This window comes from Phascolarctos cinereus, unplaced genomic scaffold (genome assembly GCF_003287225.1).
Source record: "Phascolarctos cinereus isolate Bilbo 61053 unplaced genomic scaffold, phaCin_HiC Scaffold_5;HRSCAF=322, whole genome shotgun sequence".
NCBI lineage: Eukaryota > Metazoa > Chordata > Mammalia > Diprotodontia > Phascolarctidae > Phascolarctos > Phascolarctos cinereus.
Genome location: NW_027555958.1, coordinates 354,147,177 through 354,169,867, shown reverse-complemented (window position 1 = coordinate 354,169,867; position 22,691 = coordinate 354,147,177). Strand labels below are relative to the sequence as shown.

The following is a 22,691-nucleotide window of genomic DNA, read 5'->3' as shown; positions in this document are numbered from 1 at the left end:
TCGCCCACCCTCCTAGCTTCCCCTCTACTGTAATAGGTCTTTCTCACCTCTTCATGTGAGATAATTTACCCCATTTTATCTTTCCTTTTCTTCTGCACCCATTGTACTCCTCTTTCTCATCTCTTAATTTTTTATGTCATTCCCTCAAAGTCATCTTATACCCATATTCTCTATATATGTATATTCTTTCTATCTGTATTGTTAGTGATATAATTTTTAAGAGTTACAAGTATCATCTTTCTATGTAGGGATGTAAACAGTTTATCTCTATTGAATCCCTTATGTTTTCCTTTCCCTTTTTACCTGTTTATGTTTGTCTTGAGTCTTGATATTGGAGGTCACATTTTTGGTTTAGTTCTGGTGTTCTACTTATGAAGGCTTGAAACCTTTCTATTTTGTTGAATGACCATTTTTTCCTCCTTAATGTATTATGCTTGATTTTGCTGGGTAAGTGATTCTTGGTTACAGTCGCAGCTCCTTTGCCCTCTGGAATATCATGTTCCATGATCTCTGATCCTTTTATAGTACAACTGCCATGTCTTGTATGATCCTGACTGTGATTCACCAATACTTGAATTATTTCTTTCTGGTCACTTGTTTTTTCTTTGACCTGATAGTTCTGAATTTGGCTATAATGTTCCTTGGGGTTTTTATTTTGGGATCTCTTTCCTGAAGTGAGTAGTGGACTCTTTCAATGACTATTTTGCCCTCTGGTTCCAGGTCATTACAATAGTTTTCCTTGATAATTTCTTGAAAGGTGCTGTCCAGGTCCTCTTTCAGATTATGACTTTTAGGTCCAATGATTCTGACATTGTCTCTCATGGATCTATTTTCCAGGTCAGTTGTTTTTCCCATGAGCTATTTTAAATTTTTTCCATTTTGTTTTATTCTTTTGAATTTGTTTGATTGATTCTTGATGTCTCATAGAGTCATTAGCTTCCACTTGTCCAATTCTAACTTTTAAGGTGTTGTTGGACTCAGCTTTTTTACTTTCTTTTGTATTTGGCCAATTGTATTATTTAAGCAATTGTTTTCTTCAGTGTATTTTTGTATCTCCTTTTCCATTTGACCAATTCTAGTTTTTAAGCAGTTTTCCAAGCTGTTGACTCTTTTTTTCATAATTCTCTTGTGTCATTCTCATTTCTTTTCCAGTTTTTTCTTCTACCTCTCTTATATAATTTTTAGGCTCCTTTTTTGAGATCTTCCATGAGTTCTTCCTGGGCATGAGATCACTTTCCATTTTTCTTTGGGGTTTCACCCATAGGTGTTTTGACATTGTTGTCCTCTTCTAAGTTTGTGTCTTGGTCTTCCCTGTCACCCCATAACTTTCTATGGCAGATTCTTTTTTTGTTGGTTTTTTTTTGGTCTTTTTCCTTTCTTTTAAGTTTGATCTCTGACTCCTAGGGTGAAAGGGGTTCTGTATCTGGCTTTTTGTGACAGTGGCTGCAGGCTCTGGCTGTTTACTTGGTGCTATGCTAATGTTGCCCTGAGGCCCATGGGGGACCCTTATGTCTGGTGCTGTGTTGAGTGGGCTGGGTGGGTGGAAGGCTGGCACTACTAGAGGCTGAAAAGGTTTGGCAACTTACCTGATGCCAAGCCAGCATCCTAGTGGTGGTGTCTAGCATGTGCTGGAGCCAGGTGGGGTTTTTCTGTGTTTCCTTGGGGCTATGCTTAAGCATGGGGAGGTCCAGCCACTGGAAGACAGCTGCCTGCCAAGAGCCACACTGACACATCCAGGGCTTCCAAGGGAAGGTACCGGACCACCTGGAGCGGTGCTATAGTATGTGGAGGTCCAGCTGCTGCAGGAAGCCTGTCTTCTTACCACCACCACCCTGGCTGTCTTGAAGTACATTTTTGGAGCTGGAGTCTGCCAGTTCCTCTGGCTATGCTAAGGCATGTAGGGGTCCTGGTGTTGGCATTGCCTGACCCACCAGACAGGCTCAGGATCTCCCACTGGTTTATTTAGGTGGGGCTTGCTGCTGGCTTACTGGGATGTTTCCTGTCCTGGACTGCACTCCCCTTTTCCCAGAGTGATATAGACTTTTTCTTGCAGATCCTCCATGTCTCTGGAGCTAAAAGACTGTTCCACTCTGTCTTTCCACTGGCTCCACTGTTCCAGGATTTGTTCTGAGGCACCATTTTATGGTTATTTGGAAGTGAATATGGGAGAGCTACAGCAATGTACTGCTCACTCTGCCATCTTGGCTCCTGGAAGTCCTAGCACAAAGAAGAAATTAGCAAATTTCTTTTTTGTGTTTTTGTCTACACTATTGCCAAGTCTTTAGTCTGGCCCTAAGTAAGTTGATATAAAAGTAGATTTGAACTTACAGGTCTTACATTTCACACAAGGCAATGATGCACAAAATCATTTCCTCAAAATGCTGTCAGTCATGCTCAGGACTACAGGGATAATTAAACAGAACTTTCAGATTGATTGCCTTGTAGTAGGTTGTCCTTTTACTAATGTAGATCACGACCTAATTATCTGGATGACGCCAGGCAAGTCTTTTCTCTAATTCCCAGTTTCCTCATCTATAAAATGACAAGGTTGAGCTAGACGACGTCTAGAGTCCCTTCCAGCTCTAAAGCTTTGTCCCTGTGAAATTTCTTAGTTTAGTTAATAGTCAGACTTGCTGTAACTGAACAATCCATCTCAGTCAATGTGGTCAGGAGCCTCTCTCTGAACTTAACTAGATTAATCCTCTGAGAGTGAAAATGAAGTCTACCACCAGGACTACAGCTGAAGCCTTTTCAGTCTAGTAGGGCCACACAGTCTTGGAGACACCAGAGCCTCCTCTAAGCCATGGTGACCATCAAAGAAGAATTTTAATGGAAACCAAAAGAAATAGTATTGCTAATTTTGACAACTTTCCTTCCAGCTATGGATATTATCCTGAAAATTATATTTTGCCTTTGCATAAATAATACAATTCTTCAAAATGCAAATTAGTAGTAGCAGCTAGGTGGCACAATGGATAAAACTCAGGCACTCCAAGGAGAACTGAGTTAAAGTTCATCCTTAGACACTTGCTGGCTGTGTGACCCATGGGCAAGACAGGGTTAACCCTGTCATCATCTGTAAAAAAAGCTGAAGAAGGAAATGGCAAACCACTCCAATATCTTTGCTAAGGAAACTACAAGTGGAGTCATGAAGAGTAGGACACAACTGAAAAATGACTGAACAACAACAACAGAGTAGTGGACAAAACAATAACCATGGGGAATAATAGCTCTTTCACTTAGAAGCTCTGTTGTTTTGTTTTGCTTTGGACCAGCTTAGTGATTTCATTGGTATTGGAGATTCACATTAAGTAAAGTCCCTCTACCAATGCAGATCAGCTACCTTTCTTCAACTTAGTCTTTGAGAGTTGACTATGCCAAATTAAGTAGCTTATACAGGGTCACAGAGTCTGGGTGTGTCAGAGTCACAACTTAAACCCAGGACTTCCTAACTCAAGGGCTAGCTATGTGTTATAACACTACTAACAAATCATTTCCCCTTTGTAGAACCCACTTTCCTAATCTATGAAATTAGAGGATGAGATTAGATGATCTCATTAACTTCCATGGCTTCAGTTATTTCCTCTATGCAAATGACTCCTAAATCTCTGTATGTAACCTTGAACTACTGATCCAGCTCCATGTCCAACTGTGCCTTTGATATCTATGATCTACAATCTCCATTTGGATGTCCATGAGTACCTCAAACTCCAATACCCAGAAACATATTTATCACCTTCCTCCCAAAACCTACCCTTCTGCTCAACTTCCCTATTTCTTCTGATTTCACTATCATCCTTCCAGTCACTCAGATGCGAAACCTCAGGCATTTTTTAGCCTTCCCTCTTCCTCATTCTCTTCTTGTCTCCAGTTACCCTGTCCTATTTATTCTACCTCCACAGTATTTTTATGGAATCCCTGAAAAAAAGGATCATCTGGTTTATGTTTAAAGCTCTCCAGTAATGAGGAATCCACTTATTCCCAAGTTGACCTACTCCACTTTTGGGTTTTGTTGTTTAGTTAATTAATCTTATCTGACTCCTTGTGACTCCATTTGGGGCTGTCTTGGCATTTCCTTCTCTAGCTTATTTTACAGATGAGGAAACTGAGGCAAACAGGGTTAAGTAACTTGCCCAGGATCAGACAGCTAGTAAACGTCTAAGGTCAGATTTGAACTCAAGGTCTCCTGACTCCAGGCCTGGCACTCTATCCACTGTGCCACCTAGCTGCCCATAGCTGCCCACTTTGGGGTAGCTGTAATATTTAAGAAATATTCTCTTATACAAAGCCAAAATCTACCTTCCTGCAACATCTACCCATTGTTCCTGTTTCTATGGTCTGGGGAAGAGGGAGAGAAGAATAAGTCTACTACAAATATTTGAAGACAGCTTCCAAATCCCAGCTAAGTCTCGTCTCCAGGCTAAATATCTCTAATTTCTTCAACCGATCCTAATGGCCTCCAGTACCCTCCTCATCCTAATCATCTACCTCTGAAGACATTTCAGTTTCTCGTTATTCTCCCTAAAATCCAATGCACAGAAATGTACATGATACTGGAGATGTGTCCTGACCAGGAGAGAGAATAGTGGGACTCTCACCTCTGTAGACTCATATTCAACTGATTTCTATCCCCAAGATAGGACTTTACATTTACCCCTACTAAACTGAGCACTACAGATTCAGTCTGCTGTTCTAGCCTGGTGAGATATGTTTGGATCATTACTCTGTCATTCAATAGATTAGCTATCTCTCCTAGTTTAGGGTCATCAGTGGAACTCCTAAGCCTACCATCTGTGCTTTTATCCAAATAACTGCTAAAATTATTTAACAGCACAATGCCAGCCACAGATCTCTGAGGCACTTCACTAGAGGCTTCCATCCATGTTGACAGTGATCCATTCATGATCCCTTTGGGGGCCCAGTCATTTAGTCAATCCTGAAACTACCCCTACTACACTATGATCTGTGTGTTGTGTTCAGTCGTTTCAGTCATGTCCTACATTTCATGACCCCAAATGGGGTTTTATTGGCAAAGATACTAAAGTTGTTTGCCATTTCCTTTTCCAGCTCATTTTACAGGTAAAGACAAGGTTAAAAGACTTGCCCAGGGTCACACAGCTAAGTAAGTGTCTGAGGCTGGATTTTAATTCAGGTCTTCCTGACTCCAGGCCCTGTGTTTTATCCACTGTGCCACCTAGTTGCCTAAGACTATTTTACTATTTTTCCATTCTGTCTCTCTGCCTCCATTCTCTTATCTTTCACAAAGATGCCAAAATAATTCTCCTAATGCAAAGAAACTTAACTGTGGACCATATATCTCCCTTCAGGGGCTATCCTTTGCTTCTTCTTCCCCTTATCCCATCCATCTTGCTATCAATACAGATTTTGTAGACATGGGTAACATTTTTCTTTTTTTTTCTTTTTCTCTTTTGGTTTTGTTTTGTTTTTAGGCAATTGGGGTTAAGTGACTTGCCCAGGGTCACACAGCTAGTAAGTATCAAGTGTTCGGTCTGAGGCCAGATTTGAACTCAGGTCCTCCTGACTTCAGAGTCAGTGCTCCATCCACTGAGCCACCTAGCTGTCCCACATTTTTTCAAATAAACACCTTTCTTAATTACAGAGCCCAGAAATGCTGAGATTATTAGCAATCTGGTTATTTGAGATTTTAAAATATTTTTAAAATACTTCAATGATTTTTGAAAATCTCATCTTTATATTTCTAATAGCTACTCCATGGATTATTACAAGCTAACAAGTCAGTTGTTGTGTCTAAAGAAACTGCTGCTCTATTCTTTGTACATGAAGCAACCCGAGTATTTCATGATCGCTTAGTTGATGCTGAGGAAAGAAAATATTTTTTCCAGCTTCTTTCAAGCGAACTAGAACTCTATTTTGAGGTAAATGTATTCATTTTTTTAAAAAATTTCATTCTTTCATTGAGAACTTGGGGAAAAAGAATACCATTTTCAGAAATAGTCCTGAAAAGTGTAATTTTTAAAATTGCTTTTAAATTAAGCATAATTATCACTTGAAAAAATCACTGAAGAGTCTCCCTAAAGCTATCACAAAGAAGCAACAATCCCTAGGCTCAAATAGATTTCAGATTAAGTTCGCTCCTCTATCTGAGATATTTGTTGAACTTGTAGAAAACACCATTCCCACCAGTACCATCAGACATACTTTGAAAATTTAAATGAAGATATTATCTCTCAACAGGAAGAGAGAGAAGCTTCCTGTGTATGTATGGGCCATAAAAAATAGCTCCCTGACTTCTGCTGAGGAAAGGAAACAAAAACTTTTTTTTTCTCATCAAGGAAAAGGAGGAAGAGTTTTTCCATAAATGTCTGAAGTTTTTGGTTCTCACCCTTCCCTCACTAGGATGGCCAAAGGAAGGAAGTGTTTTCTCCACTGGTGGCTGAGAAGGTTTTAGTTTTTGTCTTTTCTTGGTATGATGGCCAAAGAAGAGTTGGACCAGAGGATCTTAGGGTCCAGAGGAATTGGACTTTTTTGTCTGCATCCTATCAGTGTCCCCAGAATAGTGGTGAATGCATCAGTGTGTCAGCAGACACACTAGATACATTGAGATAAGTCAACTTTAAGACTCTACAAGGAATTCAGCAGAAAACTTCACCACACCTAACAGGTACATTTGGTAGACTCCAGCAAAACGACTTCTGGGAGCTGTTACCATCTTCGTACATGTGCTCTGTGCCCCAACCCACTTTCTCCTGGACTCTGCATGTTCTTGAATGAGAGTGTGTCATGAACTTGGGAAGGAAGGGGGAATGTTTATATACCAACTGTTCTACTTTACCACCAGAGCAGATTCTCCTTTCTGAAAGCTAATTAAATGTGGCTGATCAATTGATATCAACTGATAAGCATGGAGAGACGCATACTGGCAGAGGCTCATGAGATACAGTCTTAAAAAACTATCCTCCAATCCTGTAGAGCTAATTCTTCAGCCCCAAGGGAGCACAGTAGCCACCCTCCAGAGACCTGATTTGTCAGTGAGATTAGAAATTGAAGTGGTGGCTAAAAAAGCAAAGGGCAGTTACCCCTGTATCTCAAATTACTATCAAGTGCAGAGTTACAGTGCTCCTTACAAAGACTGAGGCCACAAGTCATAACATCATAGATTTAGAGCTAAAAGAGACCCTAGAGGCCATCAAGTCCAACCCCCTCATTTTACAGATGCAGAAACTGAGGTTGAGAGAGGTGACTGACACATTGATATCAGTTTGCAACATCTTAGAGCTTTGTTCTTCACAATGACGAGAAAGATTCCAGCAAGGGTAATAACTTGATATTGAAAGGCAAAAGAAATGGGAGGCGAAGCAAAACTCAGCAGAAAAGTAGTGTAGAAATAACTAGTTCACTTTACATTGAAATGGAGGCTACTTCTAAAATGTAATTGTTCATGATCAGAGAAGATATAGAAGGTTCCTCTCTCTTTTCCTCCACGAGACAAGGACAAGAATTACAGCAGAGATGGGATTGATAAGACGTGGCAACTGATTGGTTCTGAGGGATGGGGGGAAAGGATAAGTCAAGAATGTCTTTGTAGTTGTAAAACTAAGCTAATAGTCTGAGCACAGTTGAGCATGGTGGGGAAAAAAAGCACAGCTTAGAAGTAAAGCACAGGTAGATGTGAAATTACAAAAAATTATTATCAGAATTGGGTCAGTTGAGAGTCTAAGAAATGGAGATAGCACAATTAGGGATGATGGAGAGATCTAAGGTATGATACTCTCTATGGGAGTGAAGATGTGGTTTATGGGGGTTGAAGAGATGGGTGAACTAGAAGATCAGCGTTTTTAAGAGGACATCAACACGCATACTGAATTGTGAGAGGCACAGTTGGTGAGCTGCAAGCCTGGATCAAGACATTTTGGTCAAGGATCAATATTTCTCTTCAGAGCTATTTTTGGAGAATAAGTTCCTCCTTCTAGTAGAATTACATTAAAAATAGCTTGAAGTATTTCCAGTTTCATGTCAAAACTCTACTGCAACAATGTCAGCTTTGTATCTCAGTTATTTACATACACAGGTTGCCAGACACTTATTTTTTTTTTGAGTGAGTCTACATTACTTCAGTTGCAGTTAAGGAATTTAGGTATTTTATTTGAAAATATAGCATTATACCTCATCACCCACAAGCAAATGTTCAGACTGAGAAGATGGTGCAGCTGCTAAAAATGTTTTTAAGCAGATCATGGAAGAAAAGGCCAACTCGATTTGCCAAATTTTCTTATTCCTCAACATGTCATTATGTTCAACTTCAGGCCTGCTGACCTATATTGGGACAGCATCTCAAGATTTGCCTCAAACATATTTTTCCAAACTCACATGAAGGCATATTAAATAAGTGAGAATATATTCCAGATAGGTGTACCTGGTATTAGTTAATTATTATTATGAGAGCCATCTGAATTATTTGAGTTCTAGTCACCATAATTGCTGAGGGTGAGGCATCCTAAAGTTGTGGCCACACTGAGATATCCAAATAGATGTGTGGAAAAATGGAAATGTAGAAAAAATACTGGACTGGAAGTCTGAAAACAGACATTCTAATGTTAGTTGCATCACCAAATAGATCTAAGACTTTGAACAAAGCTCTTTCATCTCTAGGAACTTTAGTTTCCCATCTATAAAATGGGAGGGATTGGATTAGATGACTAAGGAGTCTATCCAGCTCTAAAATTCTTTGATTTTATTTTATCATTGAGTATAACAAGTTTAGATCCAGTTTGAGTGATGGAGAAGCCAAGAAACTTAAGCCACAAAAGCTATTTGTTTTGAGAATGTAATAATGAGGACTAAGACCTCTATGTAAATATAGAAAAATGCTATTGTTAAAGTCACACATTACAGTCCTTGGGATTATATGTTATGTCCTATATTGTGTTTCCTTCAGAAAAATAAGTCTATCTCATCTCTAACATTTTGCATATAGATGCTAATCCAGAAATAACTGCCTCTATCACTCTTGAGAATGTGTAAAAGTTACCAAATCATGTTTTTAATAAGAATTCTTAGAAATGCTAGGGTTTCTATGCCAGCCTGAAAACTTTCCCTAAGATTGAATAAACTAGTAGTATTTGTGTGACCCTAATAGTTATGAATCTAAATACAAGACAGAAACCTGTTGGAGTTTTTTTTTCCTTCAATAATAACTTGGTTAAAGATGCTGCTGAGAGAGCCAATCACTGATTTAGAAGTTCCCAAGTTCCCCCATTGCAAATACCAAGTTGTATGAAGAGCTGAGAACACCACAAGACAGTCTAAGGATTTCACCAGGTCAGGAGGCAAATATGAAGACAGTAGCAGTAGAACAAGCAATCATCCAGAACTATACCTGGTACCAGAGACAGAATCATGAGACAGGATTTCTGCTAACAGAGCGTGGACATTGCTACAACAGTTGTATGGCCCACAAAAGACAATGGACTGGAGTTTGCTGGAATACCTAAACCACCCCAAGACTGAAGAATCTGTAGGCTCCTACACTGATCTAACTTCCATGAAGGACTGCAAATGACCTTGGAGGACACTGTGGAACCTAAGACTCTACCTTCCCTGTCTGCAAAATATCTTACAGCTTGGGGTTTTCTTTTAGCCAAATTTCACTTTGGTACCTAAAGGCCATGTCTTCCTCCAAGTGGAAAGTTTGTTATCAGCTACCAAGCAACAAGATTTTTCCAAGTTTCACCCAGATTATAGGGTCGAGCTCATAAAAATCCCTGTGACATTCCTGGAAGAGAATCTGGGCTCTTTTTGATAGGATCATCTCAGACAATATAGGATTGCATTAGTCTCACTGATAAATAAAATTGTATTCTCTTGGATTCTGCTTTTTAAAAAATGAATTTTCTTCCCATAGATTTTATGGCCCACAGACAAAATAATGAATGATTTACCTTTGTATATGGATTTTTTGGATATAAACAAACCTCATAAGAGAAGGATCAGAACTGTAATAACCAGAAAAAACTTGCAGATGTGCTTTCTGAATTCCAGCTCTCATTGGGCTCAGCTGGTTTTGAGGTAATACGAGATGTTATATAATCTGTTGCCAGTAACTACTGCCTTCAAATTTTAAGGAATTTTTCAAACATCTTGGACAGGAGAGAGGAATCCACCACTCAGGTTTCAAAATGAGCTCTTGTAAGTATAAAGCTTTGTATTATTTTGCCCCTCAGGAAAGATATGATCTTAAAGATGGGAAAGTCAAGTTTTGGCAGCAAGGCTTTGATGGGTAACATCCAAGGAAAAGAACTGGTGGCGTAGAGTTGGGAAAGTGATGTCAGGTAGAAATTACATGGAAAGAGAGAATGGGGAAAGGGTTCACAGGACCAGAAGTTTCCTCAGAGGCCAAGTACTCCAATGTCCTTCAAGAATGAAGGTTCTATATAAGACTGTTTCCTTGAGGGGACACCTCATGAGGAAGAGAAGAAAGAGAGCAGCAGCTACAAGCCTGTTTGGGATTTTCTTTTTCCTGTTTCTGATTATCAAGCAGGTGATAGTCATTCAGCAAAGGAGGAAAAAGTAGAAGAAGGGTCAGTTATTCCAGAGACCAGCTCCTGAAAGCAAGAATGCTACAGCTACTGCTACTCATTTTGTTTTTGTCTTCTTCCTCTCTGGCTTTGCTTTCTTGCATCAGAGAGGCAGCAATAGCAGCCAGTTGCATGAGATGGTCTTGTATGTGGATTATGCATTACTCAAATTTTCTCCTCTCAGATTAAAATTTAAACCATTTTATAAAGACACGATTGTTAAAGTCCTTTATTTCGTTCCTCTCTCCTATTATGCCAAGCCACAAAGGAATTAGATATTCCCCCACCCTAGTACCACTGAAATTTATTTCTTCCTTCCATTTCCTTTCCTAGCTTTCCAATTCAATGGTGTCGTTCAAGGAAGCCACGGAACATGTTTGCAGAGCTGCAAGAGTCCTTCGACAGCCAGGGAGCCACATGATCCTGGTAAGAAAAGAAAGTTTACAAATAAATATTTAAATTTCTCAGGTCGTAGACAACTTAAGAAATTCAGCAAAAATGGTTTGCCTTATGAATGCTTCCTTAGCACTAGCCATTGAAAAGCACAATATTTGAAAGTTTATGGATTTTAACAAAAAGATTTCTTGGATGTGATGAAGTTGCAAGTCCATAAAACAAGATAATAATTTTCCAATATTTCACATAAGACACCATAAACACACAAAATAATACCAAAGTAGATTATGTGTGCACGCAGGTGTGTGTGTGCATAGGATGGATTTGGCACCATCTAGTGGTCCTTTACATTAGCTCACCTTAATCATCTATGTGTGTGACCTGCTTTGAAAAAATGTTACACTAATTGACTTAAATATTATACTAATGTTCCTAAAATTATGAGCTTCTCTAAAAAAATTTTTTTTATTTAGACCCTAGAAGTTGAGAGTTCTCTATACACCTAGAGAAACCTCATCATACAAATAAAGGATAAAAAGTTAGAATAAGACTTTGAAGTAAACAAATTGGCCTCATGTCATTGAAACTTTGCTGGCCAGAACCATTGAAATAAATGAATTATGTCTAGGTGTATTAAACCATTAAGTATTTTTGTATCTTTATAAATAATATCACCAGTAGGATCCAATTAAATTAGAAAACTTTTTTTTTAATTCACGTTGCTACTTTCTGCCCTGGGGGCACTGACACACACGAGGATTTGAATAAATTGTATTTCACAGAATTTTGGTGTTATAGTGAATCCCAGGGGCCATCTGGTCCAAACTTAGAATCCCTCCTACAACATCACAAGTAGTCATCCAGCCTCCACTTGACAATCTGGGGGGCAGGAGAATCCATTACCGACTGGGTCAACAACCCATTGAACTTTTTGACAGTTGTAATTACTAACAAGTATTTCCTTACATAAAGCCTGTCTTCCTTTGCGACTTCTCCCAAACGTTATGAGTTCTTCCTTTTGGGAACAAGCAAAAAGAGTCTAGTCCATGTGCCATATGATATCCCTTAAAATAACATTAATACTAATACCTGAGCTCCTCATTACCACCCCCTTCTCCTAGCTAAATGTTCTTAGCTCCTTCAGCCAGTCTCCAAAAGGACATGGTCTCCAGAGAGTTTTCCAGATACACCTATATGCATATACATACACACACATGCATACACACATGAGAATTATAACACTTACAATTTTTATATGCCAATTATGAGGAGGGGATGTCTTTATCATCCTCCTCTGGAAGCACTCTCCAGTTTCTCTATTCAATGACCTTCCTAAAATGTGACATCTAGAATTGAACATAATATTCCAGATAGAGTCTTTGTATCTAGTAAGAGTTCTTCATGTAGACAATACCCATCAGTTAAGTAACTGAGTTGAAGCTAATTTGCTAATATTTGATGGAAAATTTAAAAGATATTTTATCATTTTTGACATGATGACACATAAAAATGTGAGTATATATATATATGCACTTGAAAAATCACATGAATGGCTAGAAATCCTTTTCACTTCAAGTATTTAGTAAGCCCAACTCTCACTTCCAAGTCAAAGAGAATAAGCAGCCACCAAAATAGATGCACAGAATTACTTTAGTCATCCTCCTACAGATTTAGGGAGGTAATAAGAGAGTAGCTCACCAACTCCCTATAGATAAAGAAACTCTATGAGTTGCCCATGTATAATTATGGGATCGTATATTTAGATAGAAGAAACCTTAGAAGCCATCTAGTTTACCCTCCCCCTCATTTTACAAATTAGGTAATTGAGCCCATAAAGCTTGTACCTTTTTATTGTATTCATTTTTTTTTTTTGCAGAAAACTCAACAATGATTTTAAATAATAAAACATGGTAGTTCACATAGGTGGTAAGACTCACAGGTAGAACTTTAACCCAGTTCTTCCGACTTTAGAGTCAGGGCTCATTCTAATCCAAAGAATGCAGTTCTGAAAAGGAGTACAGACAAGAGTAAGACAAATGAAGAGCAAGGTTGACTGGTGACCATGTTGTTATAACTACTTTCTGGATCTCACTCACTGACTCTTCTCTCTATCCCTAGAAAATACAGCTACATGCACCTAATTAGGCCCAGCTAGAGCCATCTGGTGGCAGTCAAAAGCATCACTATGGGCTATGATACGTTTTGAGTTAAGTCTGGACACATATGCAGTAGATTGTTCTTTGGGATTCCTAGGAACTAAAGAATGTGCATATTAAAAAAAAAAGAATCAATGATGCAAATTATTTGTATTGATAATATATGTGTGTATTCAACAATACCTTTGCATACCATTATTAGCCTCCGTGAGGACATATGTGTGATTTAATCAAGGATGACTTAGTCAATAAAAGGCTGTAGATACATCCCAAGATCATATAAACCATCGATATAAGCTTTGGGAGGGGCTAGGAGCTTCAGGGAGAAAAAAAAAAGGACCTTTGGGGGAAGTAAATAAGTTAAGAAAATGGATACCTGAGAAAAGGATTTGGGTTTCTGAACTATGGATTAAGTATAGATGGTAGACTGCACCTAAGGAGAACAAGTAAAATTAATTTACCTGGAGTTTCACAAATATGATTAAGACTATCTTTCCAGATAATGTTCAAATTTGATGAAATGTTCTCATGTTGCTTTTTCAAAAGGCTCTTAAAAAAAAAAGTACAATGTGGTAAGTGTAAGAAAACTGTCTTATGAACCCTTGATAGAGAGGGAGACCAGCCCTATTATTTTACTGGTGTAAGGAATTCCCTGGTGAGGAAATTCCCTCTACCGATGCATGTTGGCACCTTCTCTGCAACTTAAAATCTTAGAGTTGCCTGGAAGGCAGGGGAGGGGCACTGAGAGGTTATGTAACTTGCCCTGGATCACATAGCCAGTATGCATCAGAGGCAGGACTGGAACACAGGTCCTCCTGCCGCAAAGCCAAATCTCTATCTGCTACAGGATAGACCTTGTTTAAAGCAGGCTGGGAAGAGCTACCAAAAATCTAAGCTATATTCACTCTCTACTCTTAGCATACACAAACAAAAGTCTTTTTTGAAAGATTTCTCAAAACATGTCGGTTTCATAATCCATTTTCTCCCCATAAGATTGGAATGGAAGGATGTGGAACAGAAACATGTGCCACCCTTGCCTGTTATTTGGGAGACTGCAAACTCTACAGATTATCCACAGCTCGCACTTACGGCCACCTGGAATTCAGAGAAGACTCAAAACAAGTCTTTCTACAGACTGGACTAGAAGGAAAACCCAGTGTTTTGCTTATTCTTGATACACATCTAACTCAGGTAAGCAGCTTTTGTTATGGATCATTGTTTTAAAGACTGATGTGTAAAATATCTGTTTTGCAAAAAAGTGACAATTCTATAAAAACTGTTTTTGCTTCCTTAGCATTTAAATTCATTAGAGATATTTTGTAAGGCAATCTGAGTCATTTGATTCAATTCCCTAATGAAAGTAGAATGCCTGATTGATGCTGTATTTCCTTAGTTTTCCTAAATGACATCTATCTTAAGTTAAAAAACTTCATTTTAGTTTGCTTATTGCCTAAACCTATTTCCAGTAGTAAATTAAACATTTGAAGGAATGAATTTTTTTTTAATTTGTGTAACATTTTTATTTAAAGTCTTGAGTTCCAAATTCTATCCCTCTCTTCCCTCCCCTCCCCGAGACTGTAAGCAATCAGATATAGGTTATACATGTGCAATTATGTAAACATTTCCATATTAGTCATTTTGTACAAGATTTGAATAAAAGGAAAAAAATGAAAGAAAGTAAACAATAGCATGTTTCAGTCTGTATTCAATCAATATCAGTTCTTTCTCTGGAGGCAGATGGTATGTTTCTTCATTAGTCCTTTGAGATTGTCTTGGATCATTGTACTGCTGAGAATAACTAAGTCATTCACAATTCTTCATCAAGAATATTGCTGTTACTGTGTACAGCATTCTCCTGGTTCTGTTCACTTCAGTTTGCATCAGTTAACATCTTTCCAGGTTTTTCTGAAATCATCCTACTTGTCATTTCTTATAGCACAATAATAGTCTGTTACAATCATATGCCACAGCTTATTTAGCCATTCCCCGATTGATAGGCATCCCTTTGATTTCCAATTCTTAGCCACCACAAAAAGAGCTGATATAAATATTTTTGTACAAATAGGTCCTTTTCCCTTTTTCGGATATCTTTGGGTTATAGACCTTGGTAGTGGTATTGATGGATCAAAGGGTATGCACAATTTTATAGCCCTTTGGGCATAGTTCCAAATTGCTCTCCAAAGCGGTTGGATCAGTTCACAACTCCACCAACAGTACATTAGTACCCCAGTTTTCTCACATCCCCTCCAACATCCAACATTTTCCTTTTTTTGTCATATTAGGCACTCTGATGGGTATGAGGTGGTACCTCAGAATTGTTTTAATTTTTTTAATTTAATTGGATTCTATTGTGCCTCACTCCAGAACAAGGGCAATTCCTGCAATTGACAGAGAAGATGCTGCCCCATAGTAGGGCTCTTCCACCAACACCTCCATGATTATTTAGCCCACCACTGATTTTTACCCTTCCCCAGTTGCCTTCTTTTCTCCATTTGCCTCAGAGTCTTCTCCTTGGGTCCATGCCCTCTAACTTTCCCAGGTGTCAGTTGTCCTCAGGAGTTCCAACTCCATGCCCCACCCCAACACCACTTCCTACATCCAGGACAAGTGGTCTTTTCAAGCACTAGATTCCCCAAACCACACCCAGCACAAGGTCCTCATCATTCAGAGAATATCTCTCTTCACCCATAGGAGCATACAAGCAAGGCCTTCCTCTTTTCAATCCTTCCCCCCTCCTCTGAAACTGCTCCCCTGTAGGCTTTTCTCTTCTTGAGACCACAGGGTTCACCTTCCTTGCCCTTGATTTTCCCCAGGAACATCACACACTCTGCTCTTTATCATTCATCATCCCATTTTATAAGGTAGACCCCCCAAAAAAACCCTATTGATTCACTTTTAGGCAAGGTATCACCCTGTTCTATCTGTGTTACCCCAGGTCTGCATCGTCACTGTTACCTCCACTTGATTTCTGCCTTTATCCTTGTATCTTCGTGGACATTTGTTCCTTATTGGTCTCTCTCTGTTATCAATTGTTGTTGCTGTTCTTCTTTGGCTGCTATCTTCATTTATTCCTCCTGCATTTCTCTTATCTGAGCTGTTGAAAAAGCAAATAATCTCTTCAGTTCTGGTTTTCTTTCCAAGAATGTTCCAGATGTCTCTATTATTGAATGTCCATCTTTTTTTCATTTACGCTTAAGGCTCAGATTCACAGGATAGATTCAGCCTGGGCTGTACCTTGAGCTTCATTGCTTTTCAGAACATGTAATTCCATTTCATCCTGCATTTTCTGGTGGATATTGAATAATCTTGTATTATTTGAATTGCCTTTCCTTCATATTTGAAGGTCCATCTCCTGATAATTTGCAGAATTTAATTTTTTCTAAACTGAATTATTAAATTTAACCACTATGTGTCTTGTAGTTTGAAGGCTTGGGTTGTTTTTTGTTGTATTTTTTTCTTCTGGAGGCAATTCATGAATACTTCAATTGGTATATCTCATTTTCTATGTTCAGAAGTTCTGGACAGTTTTCTTATATTATTTCCTGCAGTATGGTGTTAACAGCTTTTTGTTGTCCTGTGCTTCTGGGAAACCTATAATCTTTAAGTTGTCCCTACACATCATATTTTTTAGATAAGTATGTTTTGCTTATAAAATGAGCATATTTTCTTTCAATATTATTGCCTTTTGATTCTCTTCTTCTAGATTGTCTTTCACTTCTATGTATTAACATTCCCAATCTGTTGTTCTCTCTCTGGTTTCTTTGCTAAGACTTGCCATTGTAGAATCTAGATTTTTTGTTCTGCCTATTATTTTTGCTGTGCAGGCCATAAATTCTGTTCTTTTATTTCTCATTTCTCTTTTAAACTATTCAAGAAGAGCATGTGATGGTTTCATGTTCTCCTCCACAGGGTCCTCCATCACATCAAGTGTTGGATCATTTCCCTTTTTTTTGCAGTATTTGTACAGAAACACCTAAACACATTTACTAGATCTGGAGACCATATTTTCTCCTGCTATTATTGTTTTCCTTATTGTTTTATTTGCTTACTTTTGAGGCCTTTTGAGTTTTCTTCTTGCTGAGCTCTTTGGTAATTACAGTCTTTCTTTTTCTTATTTTCCCCTACTATTCACTTTCTGATCCCCTGACCCGGTAGTTTTCTGATCTGGTAGTTTGGGGACTGGGTCCCAAAGCCTCTCAACCTCCTCACATTCTGGGCAATTTTTTTTTTCTTAAAAATACTATTTATTTATTTATTTATTTATTTTTAGTTTTCAACATTCACTTCTATAATATTTTGAGTTTTAAATTTTCTCCCCCTCCTGCTTTCCCCTCCCCAAGATGGTATGCTGTCCAATATAGGCTATACATACATAATCATACTGAACCTATTTCCATATTAGTCATGTTGTAAAGAAGAATTAGAACCAACGGGGAAAACCACAAGAAAGAAGAAACCAGAGAGAGAATAGTATTATTTGATCTGCATTCAGACTCCATAGTTCTTTCTCTGGCATTTTCTATCATGAGTCTTTTGGAATTGTCTTAAATCCTTGTATTGCTGAGAAAAGCTAAGTCTATTAAAGTTAGTCATTGCACAATGTTGCTATTACTGTGTACAATGTTCTCCTGGTGCTGCTCACTTCACTCAGCATTAGTTCATGTAAGTCTTTCCAGGTTTTTCCAAACTCAGCTCATCATTTCTTATGGAACAATAGTATTCCATTACATTCATATACCACAACTTGTTCAGCCATTCCCCAGTTGATTAGCATACCCTCAATTTCCAATTCTTTGCCACCACAAAAAGAGCTGCTATAAATATTTTTGTACATGTGGGTCCTTTTCCTGTTTTTATGAGCTTTGGGGGATATAGCTCTAGAAATGATATTGCTGGGTCAAAGGGTATGCACATTTTTATAGCCCTTTGGGTGTAGTTCCAAATCGTTCTCCAGAATGGTTGGATCATTTCATAACTCCACCAACAGTACAATAATGTTCCAATTTTCCCACATCTTCTCCAACATTTATCATTTTCCTGTTTTGTCATGTTAGCCAATCTAATAGGTGTGATGTGGTACCTCAGAGTTATTTTAATTTGCATTTGTCTAATCAATAGTGATTTACAGCATTTTTTTTTCATATAACTATAGATTGTGCTGGGCAATTTATGTTTTATCAATTTAGGTCTCTTCTTCAGGTGACTTTTGGGAGGACAGAATTGGCTCCAGCTGGATGCTGGACTTCTTTCCCTCAGGCTTAGTGGAGTGCTGCATAGCCTCCCATACATACACAGTGTCCTGTCCCACTCCCTGTATTCTTACTTCTTTGGTCCAGCACCAGCAGTTCAGAGATGTGCCTGGTGATGTGGGGTTGATGTCTCTGTAGTTTGGGTTTCCAAGGTTCTACGAGGAGGGGTTTGAGACATGGTGTTGAACTCTATTTCAGTCCCTATGCCCTACTCCTTTCCCTGTGTTCCTGGCTCTCTTGCAGAGATCTTTTATAGCACAGACCACAGCTCTGCAATGTACTGGTGATGTGGCCCTAGTAAGTTTCTGACCTTGGAATGACTATCTTTCATTACCTAAACAAGCTTCCATAGCCCAGAAGCAGGATCTCTAAGGCACTGGAAAGAAGGAAGGGGAATGGAGTGTTGGGTTGGGTTGGGGTTTGGGGGGGTGTTTTGATAGCCTATGTTCCAGTTGCTAGTATACCCCCGCTACTGGCAGTGCAAGAGTTGGGAGAGGAGTAGTAAGTGAGCTCAAGGTGAATGTTAGTTCATGGATGTCAGTTTATTTTTCATGGAGCTTTTGGGGGGGGGGTTTCTTTTGGATTCTGAGTTTCCTGAATTCTAGAGACAGATTAAGTTTCTTTATTTTTGTGCATAATTTCTGTTTGGAGAGGTTTGAGGGATTGACGGGATCAGAGAAAATGTCTAGTCTTTCATTCTCTTGATCACATTACCTGTTTGGCTGATTTGAATTATGAATAGACTATAATGCTTTACCACCATCAGTTTGCCTACTCACTATAGCTCTGACAATTTTTTGTGCCTTAGATTAGAGTATTGAGTCATTTCTGATTTTAAAAATATATGTGTTTTTACCCAGGGAGTCTGTTTTAGAAGATTTGAACTCCATTCTCAATTCAGGAGTTATGCCTGATGTATTTGAAAATGAAGAGTTGGATAATATAGCAGCAGGTCTCAAAAATCTTGCTGAAGAAGAAGGTTGTGGTGATAGCCGACAAGCTCTGCTTCTATTCTTCCAAAAGGTATTGTTTACATGAATTTATTTTTTATCAGACTATGAAATCAAATTAAGGATGTATATTTGAGACCATATCCATGTTTCCATATATAATTTATCACTTCATGCTTTTGTCCTTAAAATGAGCTTATTAAGTCAGATCAATTATGTTATTATTTTAAGGTGATCAAAAGTCTTTTATACCACATAACCTTTTGGCTTCTTGACATCCTCGTGAATTTAGCATCCAGAGATGATATATCATCCTTGGTGATATATGTGATTTTTGCTAGATTATTTCACACTCTAATATTATTTGATTTTTACATGACGACTTTCTACTCAAAACATCGCAGTATCTATCATGTGATTTTCCCATTAAACAGCTTTCAATAATTCCCTTTTGCTCCCATATCAAGATTAAACTCTTTTGTTTGGCTTTCTGAGACTCATCACAATCTGACCCAACCCTGCTTGTTCAACCCTATTCCCTACCACTCTCCAACTCCACCATTATGTCTTCTTTTTGTTCTTGGCACACACCATGGTCATTACCTCTCTGCCTTTGCTCATACTGATTCCCTGTCTGGAATGCATTCCTTCTTCTGCTCTGCTTACCCTAATTCTATTCATACTTCAAGGCCCAACCCAAGGTCTACCTCCTTCAAGGAGTTTTTTCTGACTATTTTCATCTCTCTTATTGATGCCACCTGGTATTTTGTGGTTAGGCTCGTAGCCTACCAGCACCACCAGATAAAACATCAATAGTAAGAAGCAATGGTTTCTCTCCACCATGATGCAGTAATAAATACTTGAAGTCATTAACTTATTAATTACAGAACACCCTCATGCTGGTAAAGCTAACACCACAGAATGCCTTTTCCTAGTAGATGATGTATTTCCTCAGCAATGATCACTTTTTACGACAGAAAAATTCAGGAGAAACTGGAAGTCTTAAAAGTTATACTTCATTTTTTGAAGTAGATACACAGATGATTTGGATTCTGGTCCTATGCCTTCTGCTAATAAGCAGTTTAAGCTTAGGCATGTCACTTTACTTATATGGGATTCAGTTTACTCATCTGTAAAACAGGTACATATCTGAATGTGAAGTTACTAGACTGGTCCAGCTTTAAGAGGATTCCACCTTTTGTTGGATATTAGTAAAAATACAAGGCTCACTAAGGGCTTAAATATGATATTACTTTATTTCTGTGAAATCCTGAGACCCTATTTTAGAAACCAGATACATCCATAAAAATGCAAAAGAAACAAAATACAACCATGAACAGAAGAGTAACAAAAACACCATCATATCAAAGTGCCACACCACATAGATACTTGCTATTCTGATTATTTCAAATGTGTTACTCTCTTTGGTTGCATAATAAGCTTGTTGAAGACAAATCCCTTATACTTACTCCTTTTATATCTCATACAGTCCATGGAATAGTGTTAGGCATAGAGTAGGCCTTTTATTAAAATATTTAATAGCTGGTTGATTGAACATGTAACAATATTTTCCACACTACAGGAGAAATGACTGGTTTTTTTATTTGAGAAATAAAGATATAGCTAATAAAATGTCTGAGAATGGGATTAGGATAGAGTATACCTAATAAAGGTTGATAAAAAATTATTTCCTTGGACTTCCAGGAGAAGAACCAGGATGACGGAGTAGAAAAAGCCAAGCTCTCCCGACATTCCCCTCCAAACAACTTTAAAAAATGCTTCAAATCAAATTCTGGACTGGCAGAGCCAACAAAACGTCCAAGTTAGATGTTCTTTCAGCCCAAGACAATTTAGAAGGTTGGATAGAGAGATCTGTGACGGAGGGATAGAAGATGGCACCAGAGCTCACATGAATGAAATGCCAGTGGTGAGAATAGATGGTGGTAACAGACGTGACATCAGCTTTGGGAATTCTCAAGCCAGAGACAGTAAAGGAATCTGGCAACTGATCATAATGAAGTTACAAGGGACTCCTATGCTAACCCTGGACACAGGATTTGCTGTTCGGCAAATCCATTGCCTATAACCTACTTCTGGGTCATAGTTCAAGAGCTGAGATGGAGAAAATTATCTCACATAAAAGAGGCATACAAGGAAAACTTTCTACAGTGAAAGGGAAAATGGTGGGGTTTGTGGTAGACAATGCTTGAACTTCACTTACATCTAAATTGATTCAAAGAGCATAAAAAAATTCTATACATACGTACTTGTGTATACAATCAACTGGTGATAGAAATCTATCTTACTCAACAAAGAAGTAGTGGGAGAAGGAGATAAGAGAAGGGGTGAGTGATAAAAGATAAAAGAAGGCAATCAGAAGCAAAATGAACTTTAGAGAAGGGATAGCATAAAAAGAGAGACAGAAGAATAAACAGGAGAAAGTCGAATAAAGGGAAGTATACAGTTAGCAGTCATAACTGTGAATGTGAATGGGATGAACTTACACATAAAATGGAAGCAGATAGCAGAAAAATTAGAAAGCAGAATCCAATAGACACACAGAGTTAAAATAAGGGACTGAAGCAGAATCTATTATGCATTAGCTGAGATTAAAAAGAAAAGGGGTAGCAATCACGATCTCAGACAAAGCAAAGGTAAAAATACATTTAAAAGAAATAAGCAGGGAAACTACATTTTGCTAAAAGGCACCATGGACAATAAAGTAATATCAATACTAAACATTTATACACCAAAAAGTATAGCATCCAAATTCTTAAAGGAAGAGTTTAATTATAGGAGGAAATAGACAGTAAAACTCTACTAGCAGAGGACCTCTACTTTCCCTTCTTAGAGCTAGATAAATCTAACCACAAAATAAATAAGAAATAAATTAAGAAGATGAATACAATCTTAGAAAAGTTACATATCTGGAGAAAACTGAATGGGAATAGAAAGGAGTAAGCCTTGTTCTCAGCTGTTCATGGCAACTTCACGTGTTCACCGTGGCAACATTCACCATGTATTTGTGCATAAAACTCTCACAACCAAATGCAGAAAAACAGAAATGTTAAATGCACCCTTTTCAGATCATAATACAGTAAAAATTACATTCAATAAAGGGTTGTGGAAGCATGGATTAAAAATTAATTGGAAATTAAATAATCTAATCCTAAAGGATGAGTGAGTCAAAGAAGAAATCATAGAAGCAATCAACAGTTTCATTAAAGAGAATGACAGCAATAAGACCACATTCCAAAATTTATGAGATGCAGCCAAAGCAATATTTAGAGGAAAATTTATATCTCTAAATGCATATATCAATAAAAGAGAGAAAGAACAGATCAATGAATTGGGCATGCAACTTTTTTTTAAAAGCTAAAAAAA

General features: G+C 38.1%; 1 protein-coding gene across 1 annotated transcript in view; it reads left to right on the top strand.

The window, feature by feature from the left end:
* DNAH14 (dynein axonemal heavy chain 14) overlaps positions 1 to 22,691 on the top strand; it is a 340,072-nt gene that overhangs the window by 203,346 nt on the left and 114,035 nt on the right. Inside the window, 6 exon segments of the mRNA XM_020982026.2 lie at positions 5,727 to 5,897; positions 9,884 to 9,965; positions 9,968 to 10,047; positions 10,890 to 10,982; positions 14,102 to 14,299; positions 19,222 to 19,380. Coding sequence (XP_020837685.1) covers positions 5,727 to 5,897; positions 9,884 to 9,965; positions 9,968 to 10,047; positions 10,890 to 10,982; positions 14,102 to 14,299; positions 19,222 to 19,380 — 783 coding nt within the window.